This window comes from Gopherus evgoodei, chromosome 4, assembly GCF_007399415.2.
Source record: "Gopherus evgoodei ecotype Sinaloan lineage chromosome 4, rGopEvg1_v1.p, whole genome shotgun sequence".
In the NCBI taxonomy this organism is placed as follows: Eukaryota; Metazoa; Chordata; order Testudines; family Testudinidae; genus Gopherus; species Gopherus evgoodei.
This window is the reverse complement of record NC_044325.1, coordinates 26,818,449-26,837,584: the sequence shown is the minus strand read 5'-3', so window position 1 is coordinate 26,837,584 and position 19,136 is coordinate 26,818,449. Positions and strand designations below refer to the sequence as shown.

The 19,136-nt window shown below is 40.8% G+C and overlaps 2 protein-coding genes across 5 annotated transcripts in view; one reads left to right on the top strand and one right to left on the bottom strand.

Annotated features, from left to right (window-relative positions):
* Positions 1 to 5,666, top strand: part of CCNK (cyclin K) — a 31,548-nt gene extending 25,882 nt beyond the window's left edge. For both annotated transcript variants that reach the window (XM_030558784.1, XM_030558783.1), the window contains exons 10-11: positions 202 to 273; positions 4,316 to 5,666. In XM_030558784.1, coding sequence (XP_030414644.1) covers positions 202 to 273; positions 4,316 to 4,923 — 680 coding nt within the window. In that variant the 3' untranslated portion in view covers positions 4,924 to 5,666. The remainder of the gene's footprint in view (positions 1 to 201; positions 274 to 4,315) is intronic.
* A 190-nt stretch (positions 5,667 to 5,856) lies between these two features.
* CCDC85C (coiled-coil domain containing 85C) overlaps positions 5,857 to 19,136 on the bottom strand; it is a 165,905-nt gene continuing 152,625 nt past the window's right edge. For all 3 annotated transcript variants that reach the window (XM_030558785.1, XM_030558786.1, XM_030558787.1), the window contains 3 exons: positions 17,780 to 17,875; positions 10,859 to 10,957; positions 5,857 to 9,458 (listed from right to left, as the gene is read on the bottom strand). In XM_030558785.1, coding sequence (XP_030414645.1) covers positions 9,369 to 9,458; positions 10,859 to 10,957; positions 17,780 to 17,875 — 285 coding nt within the window. In that variant the 3' untranslated portion in view covers positions 5,857 to 9,368. The remainder of the gene's footprint in view (positions 9,459 to 10,858; positions 10,958 to 17,779; positions 17,876 to 19,136) is intronic.

The following is a 19,136-nucleotide window of genomic DNA, read 5'->3' as shown; positions in this document are numbered from 1 at the left end:
TTAGATTATTTAAGTGTCATACTGTGGTAATGCCTAGAGTCTCCAAACAAGTCGGGGCCCCACTTTACACAGCACAGTATAAACATAATAAAATAATCTTTTTCCCAAAACCCATTCTGGATTTCTGGTCTTAGCATGCTGATGGAGCCATAACTAAACTTACATTTTTGTTGATGGGGCTTCCAAATTCATTTTTTTCAGAACCACCACCATCTAAAATTCCTAAAATTGAGACATCTCATCCACCAATACCCCCTGTGCACCCACCTCCAGGTAAGGTTTTATTAAGAGTTAATTCCCAGCATGCTATTCTTATTGGATCTTTTGGAGTTAAGTGCTGGACCTTGTTCTTCTGCTACTGTGGGCTAAAAGTGTCATGTTGGTTTGAATAAAATTAATTGTAGTATGAAAGGTAATGAAATATTTGATAGTGTAATTAGAACAATGAGTGCATTAGTGAGATAATAGCCAGAAGACTTCTTTGAACCTCCCAAACAGTCTGTTTTGCTCTGCCATACTTGAGGTTATATACTAGATTGGTCTGAGATGGTGATATCAAAGCTGATTTAGGACAAGTTACGGAAAATTTCAGGCCAAAAGGAATTTGAAAATATTAATTGAAAAAGCAAGGTTATGACTTGCGATTTCACCTTTAACTTTAATGGGCACTACCTTTGTAACCTTGAATCTTCAAGTTTACAAAGTATTCTGTGCCAGTTTTGATAGTCTGTGGAGAAACGTATGAAGCAGCTGAAAATGTATAGAATCATAAAAATGTAGGGCTGGAAGAAACCTTGAGAGGTTCTCCTGTAATTGAAGGGATACCTACAACATCCTTGACAGGTATTCGTCTAACCTGTTATTAAAAACCTCCAATGACAGGGATTCCACAACCTTCCTTGGTAACCTACTTGAGAATAAAATAGGGGCTGGTTCCTCTACAATTCAGTATAGTGAATAGATTGTGCTTCTCCACTGTCATAAAACAGTGGACACTTCTTTTGAAGGTGGGTATGTGCAGCTGTGATGCACATATCAGATTTATATAAATTATTTACGGTAGTCCTCACACTTAATTGAAATTTTATACAGGAAAGGGGAAAAATGCTGATCCTGTTCCTCTTTATATTACAAAGTACACACCCTGCCACTGTGTTCTTCTGTCTCTTGTTGTCCCGTTAGGAGCTGTCATTTTTGGTTGCATTACATAGCACACACTATAAAATATTTATGTCATATCTCAGGGTCAGTGGAAGGACAGCTAATGTATCAAGGCACTGGAAGCACAGTGCTACAATTTCTTTCACAAACATATGGCATTTTGGAGTATTACAGGGTTCCTTGGCGGATCAAGCCCTCTTTAAGGAAATCAGCCAAGGAAAAGAACATCCTCTTACTGGTTGGCACTGTATAAGAATTAGAAACTATGTTCAGGTGTGTATTCTAAAGAGATATTACATATGGGATTGTTTGAGGCAATTTGAAGCTACTGCCTGATGCTAGCATGGCACCTGTCACCATTTTATGAAGACCATATAATATTTAATTATTCTGTGTATTACCACTCCAGCTATGAACTCCTTAAAAATTCAGCATTTCCTACAACAATTGTGATGGAATAGAAACTTTCATTCATCCTATTTTCAGTTACTCGCAAATTTTAAACTTCAGATCTGTCATGGACTTAGCCCTTCATGAGGAAGAGTCAGGTGTCTGAAAACTTTTTGCAAATAAAGTTTTAACTAACTGAAAAAAAATATGCTGGCCATGCAAGGTTTTATTTATTTTTCCTATCACTTGTAAGCTGATGTAGGAAATCTCTTCAAGTGTCAAATTCAAGAACTGACAGTGCAGCTCTTCAAAGGCAGATGTATTAATCTGCAGCACTGGCTCCTGGGTAAAAATCCTACTATTGGTTGTAGTTGTGTCAAAATGGTGACCTTCACAAAGGGCTAGAAGTTGTGGGCAAGAGAGAGAAGCATGGTAAATTATAATAAGGACATAAGAACAACAAGATGGGGACAGTAAGACAGCGGGAATCTGCTCAACATCTGAGATGTGTATACACAAATCCAAAGGAGTATCGTGGGTATATTACCAGGAGTTTCATAAATAAGACATGGAGGTTATTGTCCTGTTCTACTTGGCACCGATGAAGCCTCAGCTGGAGTATTGTATCCAGTTTTGGGCACCACACTTTAGGAAAGATGTGGACAGACTGGAGAGAGCCCCAAAGAGAGCAACAAAAATAATGGGTTTTAAAAACATGACCTTATGAGGTCAGGTGAGAATACTGCACGTGGTTTTAGTCTTGAGAAGAGAAAGGGGGAGGGAGAAGAGGAACTTGATAGTCTTAAAATAGGTTAGGGCTGTTACAGAGAGAATGGTGATTGATTATTCTACAGCCAAAGGGCAATATGTGCAGGCTTGTCCATCTCAGCTTTCTTTTGCATTGTCATTTTAGTTCAACTGTTGGATGGTGGTGAAGGGGCAGCTCTGCAAACCTGCCCTATACAGCTTTTTCAGTGAAAAGATGTTTTGTACCTTGTTATAAAAGTGAACTATTCTGTGTACAAACAGGACATGTGCCTTAGCTTTGTGTAACAAGTTTATTTCCATCAGTCAAGCATTTTAAAACTCACTACTGGGGATTCTGAAGATACTACCATTTGGTCCTATCATGGAGAACATTGGTCTACCCTTAGTTCAAACCAGCTTTGATCTGATTGTTAACTTCCCCCAACTTTTGTCCAATCAACTTGAAGTTTCATGGGTGTGATCTTGTGCCAGATTAAGATTTTTTTTTGTTTTGCGGGGTAGGGAAAGGGAATAATAGAAATTAGACAAAAGTGTTTGTGAGAGGAATGCTCAGATGAAATGACCCAAATTTTGTAACCCTTTCCTAATGCTTGTCTGTTTCACGGTCTCAAATCTCTGTAGCCCTTGCATGTGGAATGATTGCACTTAGAAACTAATATTCTGGTTGGGTTTTTTTCCACTGCCTCTGCTCTTTAGCTGATTTTTCTTTGCATCTAGCTTTTGGGACATGTGGGGCTTATTGTAAGGCAGAAAGCCACATATGAAGTGCTCTGGCTGTCAGCAGGCTGGTTGACCAGATATTCTCGAATGTAGTTAGCGTTCAGTGATGTAGAACCCAACAGACCAGGGCTCACCGTGAGCCTGCTCTTTCTGCAAGCTGGCATTGTGTGCATATTCTTACAAGGTACCTGAAGATAATTTAGAAAAACAGACCTGGTGATAGAAACGTTAAATTGCAAAGTAACACATTTTATTTTAGCTGGTTATAGATCAGCATAGACAGGAATGAGCTTTGTGTTGCATCTTTTCTTTTCTTAGCAGACCTAAGGTTCATGTTTGCTTACATGGAGGTGGTCAAAACAGTAGCATATACTGTGACCTTTTGTAAACTTTCCCATAATCTTAGTAGCCTCAATCAGCTCAGTAAGTTCTAACACAGGAATCAAAACTGGTGCAGAAATTCAAATCCCAACTCATCAAAAGAATTCTTTTCATTGTATCACATTTGTTTCCTAGAGTAGTTAAAAGATGTTGAAGGTAACGTCAGCACAGGCATTTGGTGGCTTTGTTCCTAAGCATCTGCTGAACTGGATGGATTTAGACATAACTGTGTATCTGTACTGGTCATAGAACAATATTGAACAATCTCAACAGTGTGGAAGGAATAAATATTAAGAATAATGAAGGTTTCAGAGTAGCAGCCGTGTTAGTCTGTATCCGCAAAAAGAACAAGAGTACTTGTGGTACCTTAGGGACTAACAAATTTGTTTGAGCATAAGCTTTTGTGGGCTACAGCCCACTTCATCGGATGCATAGAATATTCTCACACCTCTTGTCAAACTGTCTGTAATGGGCTATCTTGATTATCACTACAAAAGTTTTTTCTCTTAATTAATTAGCCTCTTAAAGTTGGTAGGACAACTCCCACCTTTTCATGTTCTCTGTATGTGTATGTATATCTCCTTACTATATGTTCCATTCTATGCATCCGTTGAAGTGGGCTGTAGTCCACGAAAGCTTATGCTCAAATAAATTTGTTAGTCTCTAAGACTAATAAAGTTAATTTTCACTGTGGGGTATCTACTGTTTCTTCTGTGTTTTGACCTTAGAAGCTCTTATTGCATGTGATTTCCAAATATTTTAGCTGCAGAACAAACAGGAAGAGAGCAGGCTACTATGTGCAACATATAAACATTTTAAGAAAAACATAGCAGTGTGGGTAGTACTTATTGCTGTGTTACAGAAAAGTAAATTAAGCTTTTTTTGTCTGTTGCAGACCGTAAGCTTCCTTTGACAACTGCAGTTTCAATGGGAGAAGCAGAGCAAAGTACTACAGCGGACTCTGTAGACATACCAAAGGTCCAGATTCCTCCTCCAGCTCATCCTGCACCCGTACATCAGCCACCACCTATGCCTCATCGTCCTCCACCGCCTCCACCTTCCAGCTACATAACTGGGATGTCCACTACAAATTCTTACATGTCAGGGGAAGGTTATCAGAGTCTTCAGTCAATGATGAAAACCGAAGGACCAACCTATGGAGCTTTGCCACCAGCTTATGGACCACCAACTCACTTACCGTATCATCCTCACGTGTATCCTCCTAACCCTCCTCCACCTGTTCCTCCACCTCCGCCTACATCATTTCCACCCCCTAATATCCCACCACCTACTCCTGGGTACCCTCCTCCACCTACGTACAATCCTAACTTCCCACCTCCACGACTGCCTCCAACTCATCCACCTCCAGGGCTGGGAATGCCACCAGCCAATTATCCCCCTCCCACAGTTCCCCCTGGTGGACAACCACCAGTACCACCTCCAATACCACCACCTGTTATGCCACCTGTTGCAGGACTTGGACGTGCTACATGGATGAGATAGCATGAGAATTGTGTACAAATATCTTTTAATTTTGAGGAATAGTTTAAAAGGCAGAATAATTGAGCAGCGACCATATTGTAAAGATAAATAGGAAATTAATTTGTATAATCTAGATTCTGGTATAGTATATAAAGACATGGAACAGTGAAATGGAATCTGAGTTGACCTACTTGTAGTATTGTTAATGGCAAGATATATAGGCTTTTAATATAGACATGGCAGAGATAAAAATCTAAATTTATACATTTGATTTAAAACTAAATTGTCTGACTAAATTGTCTGGAGTTATTCCAGCACTGGATTACTTTGTACTAGTGACTTTAACCAGCCATATTGGCTCATTTATATCAGTAAGAAGTAAATTTTCTTCTAGAAATCAGTGCCTACTTTTGAGTATCAGAATAGTCAGATATCCTGTAGTTCCATCTAGAGTGTTAATGAAAATGAACTTTTTTTTTAAAGTAGCTCTCACAGCTACTTTATTTAATATGTATATATTTACAACCCCCAGCTGACATAAATCATTTTGAGATGTTTGCCTTGCTAATATTTTTGTTTTGGAATGAACTATCTTGAAAAATTAAGTATGTTTACACCTATTTGCAAATTCCTGTACATAAATATATATATTTTCTAAGTGTGAAAGTCTGAATGTAACAACATACTGTGATTTACACTTGGGTTATAAATAGGACTGCTTCATTCACTTGTACCCAAATAAAATTGAATCTGAATTTAATGGATTTTCCAAGTTATTTCAAAATCTTTTTTCCCCAGTAGCTCTACATAGTCTGTGTCCCTAAAATTACTGTTCATGTTTATACTGCTGCAAGAGGAAATCTTATTCTATGTAGGTGTTTTACACCTCAGACTAACTCACTGTAAGAATATTTCAGCAGGGTTCTATCAGAATTTCAAAGCATCACAGCTCACTTACAAAGAATGTACTTTATTTTATTCAACTGAAAGTATACACTATCACAATCTCATACTTCATTTTTACTAAAATATTTCAAATGAATGTTTTACACATCAAAAAAATCTCCCCTCGCCCCCAAGTGATTCAATAAAAGGTATAAATGCGTGCTAATTTCTAAAGATTTTGCTATGTGCACAACAGTGGGTGCTAATTTATTCCAGTTTCTTTTGTAAATCATATGCAGGAGGACTGTAAGATCACAGGTTTAACAGAAATCAAACTTCAAACTGATTTCCCAAAGCAGTTCAAATAGACTTTCCCCACATTATGAAAAATATACAATTTTATCACTTTACGGTCATTCACTTTGAAAAAGATCAGTAGTACTTTTTCCCCACCCAGTTTTTAAAAAGATAAAAGGTCACTTTAACACTGATTTATATCTAATAATATTTGGATAAAAATGTGCCATTCTCAAGGGTGGACTCAGCAGTCTTATTAAAGGTGCAACGCTCCTCCTGAAATTGGTTACACCACAGCATTTCAAAATGCCTGTTTCACTCAAAGAGAACTTAAGGGCCTGGTTCTGCTTTCCTAAAACAAGCAAAACTCCATTTGAAGTCAATGGAAGCTTCATTTGTCTCAGGGCTGCAGAATTTGGAGCCTCTAAATAGACTGGGGACAGTAGCCCCATGCATATCAACTTAATGGCCACCATTTTGGGGAGGGTTTCCCTCAAACTTACTATACAAAGTTTTTCAGGTCGTTTTCACAGTAGACCTAGAGCATAGTAAAGAGTGAATTGAAATGTGCATATAAAACATCTTTTTAGACAACTGAAAGTTTAGCACCCAAGTCATTCTGTAATGTCATTGAGTGTCTTTTTTCCCCCCAGGAAGACACTTCTTTTTTTAGCTCAAATGGAGCTAAATACAAAGAGTAGCAAACTTTAAAAAAAATACACGCAGCACTAACTTCCATGTACTTCTATAAAATCAATAATGCACATCTTGCATTTGGGGCTTATGCTGCCAAGTAGAATCATACAAAATATAGTTTTATCCTACTAGTGTAAAGGATCCTTCAGTGGTTTAACTAAAAAGACTGGCCCATACAACATGCCTCAGGTTTAGTGCTGTTTCCCCTTTAGTTAAGAGTTTGAGATCTGCAGATGAAACCAGAATATGGACAACGCTTCAAGCCAAAAAATGGCTTGTGATCGATATAGCTGATTAAGAGTAAATTTGGATGAGTAGGTCAGAGCCAGTAAGAGACAGGCTAGTTTTAGCTCTCAGTCCTGTTGAGAGGGAGGGATCATTAAATGCTTATTTGTTAGTCTAATCTACTTAGAGACCAGCAAGCACATTATCAATACTATCAACACTCTACAGGCTTTACTGGCAACACTTCTGCTGCTTTAGTTGAAATTTGCTGAAGTAAATCAATTCTGCTCCCTAACAATCCAGAATTTGGACACTGGCATAATTACAATGGCCTGTCAGGTAGATGGATTGAGCAGCCATATATACATTTTATAGCTCAGAGGGGAAATTAAAACTTTCTCTGCTGCCTTACTTTGGAAGGAAAAAATCATGTTTTTCCCCTCTCCTTTATATGAAGGAAACAGTTGAGCAAGAAAGAAAAGAAACTGATGGGTAATATAGACAGTAATAGGCTGAAAATGGTCAAAATGAAAAGCTAGGAAGAGGAAATTCAGAATGCTCTAGAGGTCAACTCTTAAAAGGTAACCAGTGTGCCATTTTCTAGGCTAGTTTCTGCCAGGCTACACAGACTGCATAAACCTAGTATAGAGTTACAGTTTGTCAGCTCAATAGTAGCTGATACAGCTGAGGTACGCTTTAGGGGGAAGTGAACTGCTGTTGAGGGAGTTTCTAATAACTCACTGATCTCAGCTACCAGGGCCCATTCTTATTCTACAGTGACTTACTGCTTACTTTTTTGTTTGTTTGTTTATATTCCTGTTTCTTTATTGCTCAATCCTGCAAATTCCTTACTCGGGCAAGTAGGCTCATTAGACAGTGGGACTATTCACTTGTGTTAGAACCTGCAGGACTGACAGTTATTTGTAGGTGCTTCATGCTAATCAGAGTCAAGAACTCAGCTAATGCAAAACAATTATATCTAATCATGACAACCTCCAACTGCATTTAAGTAACTGACTGATTTTTCTAAAGTGGCAACATCTGAAGTCATTAAAGCTTCAAACTAAGCACCAAAACCAATGCCATTTTTGAAGAGGTGGCATTGAATCTACATGCACCTATTAAGATTATTTTATTTTACACAGGCAGGTTTACTAACTGAGTCCAGTTTCCCGTAGACTACTGGAGGGGAAAGGGAAAGAACATCTCAGGAAATACAGGGCCAGATCTTGTGACAAGATGGAACCGAAAGGGGTCAACTCAACCTCTTACTACAGCTCCACAAGCAGCTACTCCACAATACCAAAATATGTCTCGTTATTTTTATATACAGCGGTTAGAAGGAAAAAACACTCCATTTTGGTTTAACAAAAATAAAGCTTAAATGGCAGCAACAGCCTCATTTGACAGCTTCTGTTGATATAGCATTTAGGCAACTTTGAATGGCTGTTGCTTTGATTACATCACAAAGTAACCAATTTTGTTCAGTATTTCAACAAGGACATTTAAAAAAATCCTTATAATGTGAGTGAATGTCAAGACAAACACTAGGATCCCAGAGAGAAACTCCTCCTGTTGAAACGGTAAGCCATATTGCTGGGAAAGCTGTCCTTACTTAAGTATTTAACAGTAAGAGCTTTACAAGAACAGTGTTACCATATTCATAGTGGATTGTGGCTAAATGACTTGAAATTATTCACATTATGACTGCAGTATCATTTGTTCCATTAAAATCACATCACTAGCAGCTGAAATGGAGGCTCAGGCTATTCTGCATACCTGATATGGACCTGTGTCATGGTCAATACGGTACAACATACAAGGTGCTTTCAGTGTTTTATCATTCCACGAAGTATTTTATATGACAGCTTTTGAAAATAGTTGCATATCATCCTCCAAAAATAAGGACCTCCAAGCAGTTTTAGCAGCTCAGTAAAGGGACAGCCAATAAGCCACCTGATTCTGATTCTTTTTTCCTTGGGAGAATCCAAAAATATGCTGCATAGAGCCACCTGCCTAGTTATGAATCAATAAACGAGCAGGTGGACAGAAGCAATACAAAATAACTTCTCCAGGTTAGGGTTCCATTTTTCCTCCTAGAAATTCTCTTGTTAGGTAATTCTACATAGAGACCATACAACAAAGCAGGTTTGCACTACAATACAAGTGACACAAGTCTGCGGTTATAGGATGGTTAACCCATTTAACATTGGTTCCAGATCATAGCCTGGAGGCTAAGCCTTTAGCTGCCATATTTACACTATAGACAGTTGCAAAAAAAAATCCAAACTGGCTGCTAGAAACAGAGCTCTCTTCCTCTCTGATTCTTTATAGAGTTGCTTCTAGTTTTCAGTGTGACGTTCCTACAATGGCCCCTTGAACTGGTTTCCTGAAAGGTGTTGCCTGATGGATGGTTTGGAACTTGCTGCATCACCCAACTTTCGCCAGACAACCTGTGAGAAAGGGGGGAAAGATTGCAGTTGATGAGCTACATTATTTGTCTGGAAGTCAAAATAGGCAGGTTTCCAAACCAGAGTTGCAGTTCTACACGTGACCATTAGATGGCACTTACGCACTAAATTACATGTTCTGCAGGGGATTAACTATAGTATTTGTATATTCAGGAATTTTAAAGTTTTTTTTAAACCCTGTTTTTTGACGGGGTGGGGCTAGGTAGGGCAAATTTGGAGCTAGCTCCTTAAATTTGTTCATGCTTTGGGTGGGGAAAGGAAGAAAATCCACAATGAACAGTTTCTGATCTTCCTGCCCAACATCACTTTTTTAAAAATTAAGTCATCAAAATAGTACATTCATATTTTCCATAAATAAAATCGTATCACATTTTTGCACTGATGTGCCATTCCAGTAGTTTTGAAACACATCATCACCAACCTATTCAAAAATTTTGCAGAGAGTTTTGCTTCCTCCGCAATTCTCGTGCACGAAAAAGGCCCCACTGATATTCTGCCTTGCAATATGGATTTCAAAGAGAATACGCCACAGGACTCCCTGCTATGGGAAACACTGCACTGTCAAGCAGAAAATCCTCTCAAACACGTGACTCTCAGCTTGAGCAATGTTTTAACAGCAATACAAAGCTCACTTTTCATCCACAGTGTGTACCCAAGTCATTTTTCTTATTAGATCATTCTGCCTGCAATAAAAAATAGATAGTAGAGCAGCAGTAGCAAGCAGCCACACCTCAGCCAGAGCAAAGTTCTGGCACAAATGCTCAGTTTATAATATGTAGCAACCTCTGTATACAATGTGGTTGCTAGGCCAAACATGTTAGCGGGTGCCAAAAATCATATGTAATCACACCTACTGGATTCAAACAAGAGGATTCTAATTCTGACATCAGATTATGGTCACTCAATTTCTATGACTTTAAATACCCTTAAACAAATAAATTAAGGCAAAAGGACTAACCTATGCTTTTAATCAACCATATAATTCTCAGGGACATCCAGGGGACCTCTGCCTACAAATCAAGATCAATACACAGGGCTGAAAATTGAAACCTCCTAGCCAGGTAAAGACAGTTGCATAACTGTCAATCAGCCCTAATAGGATAAGCCACTCTCTCACAGGAAATGAGTGGGGCAGGTGGTGTCTGTATCCTTTAAGGCAGCTCAGCCCTAGGTTTCTTCTGTGCAAATGCATCAAATTAAGTCTTCAGGTATTTGATATTTGGCTCCTGCCTGTACAGAATTTAGCGGAGCTTCAATTTAGTTTTATTGATGACTGAATTTCTCTGTGGGTTTCAAACAAGGCTGACACACAGAACAGATGCTACAAAACATTAGGCCCAAAATGACACTATAAAAATATTACAAATAAAAAGAGTTATTACATTGCACATTTCACGAACAATTGCTTTCTCCTTTTCACTCAGGTCTTCTTCATAGTTATCTTGCATTTGCCTGTCCAAATTTTCATGGACTTCAAGGACCTACAAACAAACAAATTGCCAAAATATTATACTTCTCAAAGATCAATTACATCTTCTGCAAGAACACTAGCTAGTATTTAAAATGACATGGCCTGCCACATCCCCAATCCTGTAAACTGCTGCTCCCACAAAGAGATGCATTCCCTTCAATGAGTGCAGCACTCAAGCCACGGACTATCAGGGACAGGAGCAGAGCTTTAGCACTTGTCTACACCTACTTTACCTACGTTGCTTTGAAACCGCTATAGTTAAAGCAGCGAGAATGCAGTTCTACCAGGTAAAGATGCTCATATCAGTATAGCTTAGTCCCATGAGTGCGCATGAATAAACTATACTGGTATAACACTCCATTATACCTGCATCCATATTAAGGGTTGTGCTGCTTTAACTATACCTGTAAACAAATCACACCCCTAACTAAAGAAGTTAAGTTGGTACAAAAAAACCTTTGTGCAAGAGTGGACCAGGCCTTCCAATGTAAACTCCTCAAGGCAGGGACTGTCTCCTCCTATGTGAATGAAATCAGTTTAATTCTCTCTCTTGTAACATCACATGTGTAAACGTTTGCAGGCCTGGGGGCCTTAGCCATTCATTTTCTCCTACTGTACCGGTGGGTCTTTTACACAGCAACAAGGGAGAGAAATGCATTTTCAAACAGGAAAATCTGGTTGGAAAAAAACAAAAATTGGCAGGGGGCTCAGGGAAAAGTGAGATATCTGAAGTTACTTGTAACTCATTTTCTTGACTCACTGCTTCCCATCCAGTTGACAATGTCTTATTAAAATCGCATTATTTTTATGTATAAAAACCTGATTTTAGATAATGCTTAGAGGTTGCTAAAAAGGGTTTTTCCTTTTCTCTGATGTCCAAATTGTAGGGTTCATGGTATTAAACCCACCTGCCTTTATAGGTGGAGACACCCAAAAATAGCACCAATATATTAAAAACCTTCTAAAATATTTTTAAATTAGCTTTTTCTGTCAAATCTGTTGCATGAATAATAGCACAGCATGGGAGGACACTAAACAGTCATTTTACTGACGTGTTTGGAATGACCTACATAACTCATTCATGGCTTTGTTACTCACACAACATGCTCAGACTGCACCTCAGACTCCTGGAAATAAGATTTTTAAACCACTCACCATGTTGCCTCTTTTTTATGCTAAAGGAATACACATACAACACATACACCCTTACAGCAGGTATATTTGTGTGTGCATAAGTGTAAGCATGCAAATGAACTACAGGATTAGATTCATTACAAGGATGGATTTCACTCATGAAGCATCCAGCACTGACCACTGCTAGAAACAGGATAGTAGCCTAGATTATTCATTGGTTAGTTCAAGCACAGAAATCCTGCTGTATGCTAAATGTTTCAGTTATAAAACTAGGTCATTCTCTTAGGGCCCTTAACCTACTTTTTAAAATGTACCAACCACTAGTTTAACCAATATATCTGGGACCAGTGGAATTTGTGCACAAACATTAACTTTACCTAGATTAACCTTTTTAATGCAGCATGTGAAAGACATACCAGCCCTGACAAATAAAATGTCTATTTTTCTATTAAAAAGAAATGAATTGATTAATTATAGATCCAGCTGGACTCACACTTTGAGTAAGCTTGTTTGGAAACAGTACGCCTCTGACTCTCAGCTGTGAAAGCAACACAACCTATACAATCAAATCCCAGTGCAGACCACCAGAAGTATCTTGCTATAAAGCAAACTTTGACTGTATCCACAGGGTAAATGTCCAGGGCAACTCTGGGGTAGATTAATTAAAACGTCCATATCTGATTCTATCAGTCAGCGATCTTTCAGGTACATGCAGGGCAGGCCAGAGGATTCAGGAGGCTTGGGGCAAACCAGTTTCGGGGGCCCCTTCCATAAAAAAAAGTGCAATACTGTACAATACTATATTCTCGTGGGGGTCCCTGCGGGGCCCGGCACAAATTGCCCAACTTGCTCCACACCCACGGGCGGCCCTGGGAAAAATAAATCTTCTGCATCTCAGCACAAACCCAATTTCGAGAAAACTTCTTTACAAAGTATCACTGGTTCTCAGCACCAGCTAGTGCTAAAAGGCACTAAAGCTCATTAAAAGGGTTGGACAAATATTTTCCATCAAAACTTTTTCTGGATCGAAAACTAGCGGTTTTTAAAAAGCAGAAAAAAATCACAGACAATGTCTGCTTTCTTTCAAAATTTGTTGTGGTTTTTTTAATTGAAAAGCTGAAATTAGTCTGCTAAAACCTGAATATGGTTTGGGGTTTCAGAAGTGTGTGGCCAAATATTTGCTGCTTGCTGTGTTTGATTGTTTAAAGAAACAATAAAAAATTCTGCTTAAAAAAAAAAAAAAAAAACTTTTGAACCACCTCAGCTTGTGACCAAACGCCTGAGCCCATCCAGTCAGATTTTTCCAGGTTTCTGATACTCTGATGGCTTCCTTGACTCATATCTGTCTCTATAACTTTGGGTTCATTTAGGTTAGAACATAAGAACAGTTATATTGGGTCAAACCAAAGGTCCATCCGGCCCAGTATCCTGTCTACTGACAATGGCCAATGCCAAGTGCCCCAGAGGGAGTAAACCTAAAGCTAATGATCAAATCATCTCTCTCCTGCCATGCATCTCCACCCTCTGACAAACAGAGGCTAGGGACACCACTCCTTACCCATCCAGGCTAACAGCCATTAATGGACTTAACCTCCATGCATTTATCTGTTTCCTAGAGACTGGCTCCATGGAGTCCCTCACAAACTGGGGACGGTTTCTGTGGGTTTGTCTTTAGTATAGACTATGTACATACTCCACAAACTGAGCATTTGAGCTTGTTCTAGAATCTGGGATGAGCCTATGTTGTGAAAACTGAAATGCTCAAAATAGCACACGCATGTGAATGGACACAGGGTGATAAAATTAAATTAACCCAGGGGTTCTCAAACTGGGGGTCAGGACCCCTCAGGAGTCACGAGGTTATTACTGGGGGTTGCGAGCTGTCAGCCTCCACCTCAAACCCCGCTTTGCCTCCAGCATTTATAATAGTGTTAAATATATAAACAAGTGTTTTTAATTCGGGGGGGGGTCGCACTCAGAGGTTTGCTATGTGAAAGGGGTCACCAGTATAAAAGTTTGAGAACCACTGAATTAAACCCTCTGAGGCCTCAGGGATTGCAGGGGAGGGGATCCCCCATGGTAGGGTTGGGAAGGATATTGCTCCTCATGTGATCCCTCCCGCAGTGGCTAATTTTAAATGAAGCTACCCTCCCCTGACATAAATCTCCCTATGGCACTGAAACTAAATATAGACTGTAATTTGGCATTTGAGAAGTGAAAGGGATGGTAGCCCTAATGGAAAAGCTAACAGTTTGGCTCTTCTCCAAGCCTCAAACTGCTGAATGAGCTTTAGGGTAGGGAAGGCTGTGCCTCTCCAAACAGCCTGGCCCTGCCCCCATCCGACCCCCACCCACTTCCTGCCCCCCGACTGCCCACTCCTCTCAGAATCCCTGACCCATCCTGCTCCTCTTCCCCTCACCATCCCCCAGAGATCCCTACCCCTAACCACCACCCCGGGACCCCACCCCTGCTCCCTGTGCCCTGACTGCCCCGACCCCTATCCACTCCCTCGAGTCCTGATAGACCCCTGGAACGCCCATGATCCAACCCACTCCATTCTCTGATTGCCCCCCCAACCTCTGCCCCCTCTCTATTCCCTCCCTATCCCCAGAACTCCCTACCCCTTAGCCCACCCACCCCCCCGGCTCTCCCCTCACCCGGAGCCTCAGCGCATCCAGGAGCTTCACTCCACAGCAGCGGCGTGACTCAGGCAGGGTCCCTGAGCTCCACCCCGCTCACAGCCATGTGGTAAGGGGGCGGGGCTGTGAGCTCCAGGCTGAGCGGAGGGAACTCAGGCCCCGCTGGAGCTTGCAGCCCCACCCCCTTATCATGCAGCTCTGAGCGGGGCGGAGCTCAGGGACCCCGCCGCAACTGTGGAGTGAAGCTCCTGGATGCGCTGAGGCTCCGGGAGAGGGGCGGAGGCGGGTCAGGCTGGGGCCGGGGCGAGAGCCTCAGCCACTCTCGTGAGGGCCCCTGTGGAGCCCGGGGCCTGGGGCAAATTGCACCACTTGCCACCCCCTCTGGGCGGCCCTGGGTACATGAGTCTCAAAGGGAGAATATTTACTATATTTTCTATTACTTCAATTTAAATTTAAATTACATTCCCCCTAGCAGAGCTGGATTAATGAACAGTGGGCAGGTAAGGAGGTCAAAGGTGCATGTTAAATTCATTTATCACATGGTTCTGTAACATATAATATGGCACACGCATTTCACCTCAGTGAATGGAGCTACACTGATTTACACCAGCTGTGGATCTGACCCCAAAGAAGCTTACAAATATACATGCACACAACCACCGGACTAAACCCTCAGCTGCTACAAATCAGTGCATGCTATCTAGAAATCTGACTCATGGTGTTGTCTCTCTCTCTCTCTCTGTCTCACACACACACACAAACACACATTAGGAATAATTTCATCCACAGATGAAATGCAGGTATAGTTTAGGATGGAGCCTAGCAACTGTTCCCAAGGAATCCATTTTGAAGCACTTGGAGGAGAAGAAGGTGATCAGGAACAGTCAACATGGATTCACCGAGGGAAAGTCATGCCTGACCAACCTTATTTCCTTCTATAATGAGATAACTGGCTCTGTGGATATGGGGAAAGCAGTGGATGTGATATACCTTGACTTTAGCAAAGCTTTTGATATGGTCTCCCACAGTATTCTTGCCAGCAAGTTAAAGAAGTATGGATTGGATGAATGGACTAAAAGGTGGATAGAAAGCTGGCTAGATTTTCGGGCTCAACAGGTAGTAATCAATGGCCTGATGTCTAGTTGGAAGCCGGTATCAAGCGGAGTGCCCCAAGGGTTGGTCTGGGGCCAGTTTTGTTCAACATCTTCATTAATGATCTGGATGATGGGATGGATTGCACCCTCAGAAAGTTTATGGGGGGATTACAGTAAACTCAGGGGAGAGATAGATACACTGGAGGGTAGGGATAGGATCCAGAGTGACCTAGACAAATTAGAGGTTTGGGCCAAAAGAAATCTGATGAAGTTCAACAAGGACAAGTGCAGAGTCCTGCACTTAGGGCAGAAGAATCCCATGCATCGCTACAGGCTGGGGACCGACTGGCTAAGCGGCAATTCTGCAGAAAATGACCTGGAGATTACAGTAGACGAGAAGCTGGATATGAGTCAACAGTGTGCCCTTGTTGCCAAGAAGGTTAACGGCATTTTGGGCTGCATTAGTAGGAGCACTGCCAACAGATAGAGGGAAGTGATTATTCCCCTCTATTCAGCACTTTTGAGGCCACATCTGGAGTATTGCATCCAGTTTTGGGCCCCCCACTACAGAAAGGATGTGGTCAAATTGGAGAGAGTTCAGTGGAGGGCAATGAAAATGATTAGGGGGATGGGGCACATGACTTATAAGGAGAGGCTAAGGGAACTGTGTTTATTTAATCTGCAGAAGAGAAGAGTGTGTGTGTGTCGGGGGGGATTTGATAGCAGCCTTCAAATACCTGAAGGTGGGGTTCCAAAGAGGATGGAGCTAGGCTGTTCTCAGTGGTGGCAGATGACAGAACAAGGAGTAATGATCTCAAGCTGCAGTGTGGGAGATGTAGGTTGGATATTAGGAATAACTATTTCACTAGGAAGGTGGTGAAGCACTAGAATGGGTTACCTAGGGAGGTGATGGAACTTCCATTCTTAGAGGTTTTTAAGGCTGGCTTGACAAAGCCCTGGCTAGGATGATTTAGTTGGGGTTGGTCGTCTTTGCGCAGGCGGTTGGATTAGATGACCTCAGGTCTCTTCCAACCCTAAACTTCTATGATTCTATGATCTGTCAACAGCACAGAACCATTTAGGTCAGGAAACAAAGAATGTCACCATATCCAGAAACTACAGGAGAAATACATATAGGCAGAATGGGATTGTAGTGTGAGTGGTCATGTCTCCCTCTGTTGGTAGTACCAGCAACTACACAGCCTGCTCAAATGTTAAAGGCCTTTAGTTTTTTAGTGCTGGAGGCCCTAGTCCTGATCCCCACAGACATCTATGTGATGTGTATGTAGCCATGGTTCACTATACAGTGACACCATCAGACTGGAATGTCTATGGATCTTAGATACTCAGGACAAGGAAAAACATGTACCACACCAGCCTAGTACATGTCAAGTGAATTTCTCCTTCCAGAGGCTGGCCCTAGTGACTTTACCACTTCCTACCAAGTCAAAAGTTTTCCTTTACCTCAAGTGGTAGGGTTCCAGTTTCGACCCACAGGGACAGATCAGGTGTCTATATGTGTATGAAATCACAGTTTGTTACAGAATTACATAAAATGCTCCCTACTCTTATGAGAACTGCCACAGGATTTTCAATGACCAGAAGTGTATAAGACCTTTGGTATGTATCTCATTCTGAAGTGGCACCCAAAGCTTCCTAATGCCACCTTGGGGCATTGGTTCAGTCAGAACTGAGGAACTCAAAAGGTAACAAGCTTGTAGTATTGTGATTTTTCCTTGCAGGTCTCCCAACCAAAAGCTAGCCACACTTGAACTTGCTTAGCTGGTAAGTGTGTGACAAGGTAATGGCTTGAGGTGGCATGGCTGCTGGTCAGTAATAATCTGGCTGAATAGTTCTCTTCCATCTTTGATTACTATGATTCCATCTTAGAGAAAATGCCAGATGATGTTTCTACAGTTGTTGTACGCAGGAGAAATGCAACATGTGGGTTGAATGCAGACCTACCTTCATAGCATGCACCACAGCCTCCGGTTTCTGACCCACAGGGACATATCCTGCCACCGGAGAGGAAGCAAGATCAGGAGCCATACGAGCTGGGCCCTGTTGAAACAAGAAGTAAAAAACATACTTTAAGTATTTTTAACTGAGTTCTTTCAATGAGAGGAAGAAAATACCTAAGAAATCAAAACTGCATCAATACTACCTCAAATCTAACTCTCCACCAGCCTTAGGCAAAGACAAACGCTTTATCTGCAAACAAAAGCTACACCATTTTAACTTGAAGCAGTTCTTAAACTGAATTTAATTAAACCAGTGCAAACCCCTATGTGGACACACACCAGCTGACTCTTTTGTAGCTTATTCATCTAGGCCAAGTGTCAACCAATTTAAGGGTTTCCCCATAGGGACTTGTACCAGTTTAGCTAAACCAGTTCAAGAAACAATTTTAGTTTAATTGGTGAAACTTCTGTGCATTAGACAAAGCCAAAAGAGTTCTCTAACCTTTCCATAGAGAAAACATTGCAAATGTGATAACTTTCAGGCATCGCCTGGCTTTTACTAAGACGTTATAGAGCATCTGGCATGAAAATAATAGTTGGCATCAGTTTTTATTGGTTTCTTGGCAACATTTTCAAATGGGCATCATGTACCCATCTTCAGCTATAAGAAGGATTGGATGGTAACCTAAAGATAAACAGATGTCCAAACTTGATGGTGGTGGGGATTATTTCCAAAACATGCTCTCTAGTTCAACTGTGTTTAGGATTCCATGGGGAAAGATATAAAAATTGCTATTTTCCTAAGAATTCAAGTATGCAAACAGCTTGATAAACACTTTTGATATAGGCTTTCCTTTCCAAGGTCTCTCTCTTGAATAACACAAGATACAATATCCTTATTCAGCGAGATGCACTCCTCCTGTCCTTCCTATTTGTGCATTTGCATTGTAATACTCGGAGAAACCAACAATAAATCCATTGACAAACTCATATTTAGTCTTCACATCCCATAGGAAACACAAAGAACGATTATTCTGTTGGAGGGTGAAAATAAATTAGGATGACAGAGTGATGTGTAGCACCATCACAGGAATGCTTTGCCCAGACAATGCATGTGGGTCTTCATTACCATCTTTTCTAAGATTAAAAAAACAGTGTCTTTTTTATACATCATTTTTATACATCATTTTTTATACCAAGCAGAGGCCAGTGGGTTGTTCTTATCTCTCCTGCATTTCAGCTGTGAGCCCCAACTTTCCATGTTTTACTTTTCCAAGTGTTTTGTTTTTATTTTTTAAAATGTTCATCTCCATGTGATAAAGGAACTGGATTTGGCCCAGTTTGCTGGCCTCTGGATAATG